Raw genomic sequence first — 1,798 nt, forward strand, 5'->3', positions numbered from 1 at the left:
GAACCAGGACCAGAACCGGAACCAGAGCCAGAGCCAGAACTAGAACCAGGACCAGGACTGGAACCAGAACCAGAACCAGGACCAGAACCAGAACCAGGACCAGGACYGGAACCAGGACCAGAACCAGAACCAGAGCCAGAGCCAGAACCAGGACTGGAACCAGAACCAGGACTGGAACCAGAACCAGAACCAGGACCAGAACCAGAGCCAGAACTAGAACCAGGACCAGGACCAGAACTAGAACCAGGACCAGGACCAGGACCAGGACCAGAACTGGAACCAGAACCAGGACTGGAACCACAACAGAACCAGAACCCGCACCAGAACCAGAGCCCTACCTCCAGGATCTTGTCCCCGGTCTTCAGGCAGCGGGTCCGGGCGGCCGGGCTGCCGGCCTGGACCTGCTTGATGAAGATTCCCTTCAGCTCCTCGCCGTTCTTCAGACGCTTGATGACGTGGCGCCCGCCCACGATGCTGAGGCCCAGAGACTGGCCGTCCTCAGGCCACACCTCCACCCTGAGGAGAACCGGGCCAGAACCGGGTCAGGACCGAGACGGAGGACCCGGTTCTGCGGGTTCTGGTGGCGTGTCCTACCTGCGTGGCGCCCCCCAGTGGCTGAAGGCCGGCGTCTCCTCCCCCTCCCCCTCCTCCCTCTCTGGCAGGTTCCTATGGAAACCAGCTCAGCTGTTAATCTGAAGCTTCCTGGAATCAGCCAATCAGCAGCTGCCATACCTGCGGCCTTGGCTCCGCCTCTTCCTGCTGCCTGCGGCGACAATCCTGACGGACCTGCAGGGGAGGAGAACCCGTCATGTTCTGGTTCTGATCGGTTAAACACCAAACTGTGGAATGAAACACAGATTGGTGAAACACGACCCGGTTCTACTGCAGTGGTTCTGAAACTCCTTCAACATCAAACCGGACCGGAACCGGACCAGGACTGGACCAGGACCAGAGCAGAACCGGAGCAGGACCGGAGCAGAACCGGGCCGGAGCAGAACCGGACCAGGACTGGAGCAGAACCGGACCGGAGCAGAACCAGTGACTCTGCAGGATATTGCTTGGTTTAGCCAGCAGGGGGAGCCAGAGGCCAGAGAATCAGCCCAGGAAGAGTCTGACCCGTTCTGTGACCCGGAACGGACCGAACTGGACCGCCTGGGGAACCAGCTCAGCCCGATTTAAAGGTCTGGCTTGTTGAGGTTCTGACGCAACAGAACCGGACCATCTGATGCCTTCAGGTGATTCTTGTGGTTGTTAAAGGAGCAAAGATCCTTCAGATCCAGAACAGGATGAATAATCCAATCAGAGCTGCTCGTCTCTGATTGGATTTGAACAGATTATGTCAGAATCTTCAGATTATGATGAAAACATGACGCCAGATAATCTGATGATAATCTGGAGAGCTGATAACTGGGTTTGGGTTCTGGACTCAGAACAGGGGACTTCCTGTCCAGACAGGAAACGGAAAAGCTGCTTCCTGTCTTCACTTCCAGTCTTTACTGAACTCTGGAGCTGCTGGTCCAGAACCAGTCAGGAACCAGAACCAGAACCAGGAGACACCAGCATCAAAGTGGTTGTGAGAGACGGGCGATCAAGGCGGTACTGACTCGGTGTCGGTGTCGGTCAGCGTGAGATCGGACTCGACCTCGCCGTCCCTGAAGTCAGGTAGACCTGCAGGAAGAGGGAGGAGAGTCAGACCCAAGACACGGAGCGGAGTTCTAATGGGCGGAGCGGAGTTCTAATAGGCGGAGCGGAGTTCTAATAGGCGGAGCGGAGTTCTAATGGGCGGAGCGGAGTTCTA

At 57.2% G+C, this 1,798-nt stretch overlaps 1 protein-coding gene across 1 annotated transcript in view; it reads right to left on the bottom strand.

Annotated features, from left to right (window-relative positions):
* patj (PATJ crumbs cell polarity complex component) overlaps positions 1-1,798 on the bottom strand; it is a 45,441-nt gene that overhangs the window by 21,373 nt on the left and 22,270 nt on the right. The window contains 4 exon segments of the mRNA XM_017304248.1: positions 339-516; positions 595-666; positions 733-786; positions 1,605-1,668. Of these exon segments, the coding sequence (XP_017159737.1) occupies positions 339-516; positions 595-666; positions 733-786; positions 1,605-1,668 (368 nt within the window).

This window comes from Poecilia reticulata, linkage group LG4 (assembly GCF_000633615.1).
Source record: "Poecilia reticulata strain Guanapo linkage group LG4, Guppy_female_1.0+MT, whole genome shotgun sequence".
Lineage (NCBI taxonomy): Eukaryota > Metazoa > Chordata > Actinopteri > Cyprinodontiformes > Poeciliidae > Poecilia > Poecilia reticulata.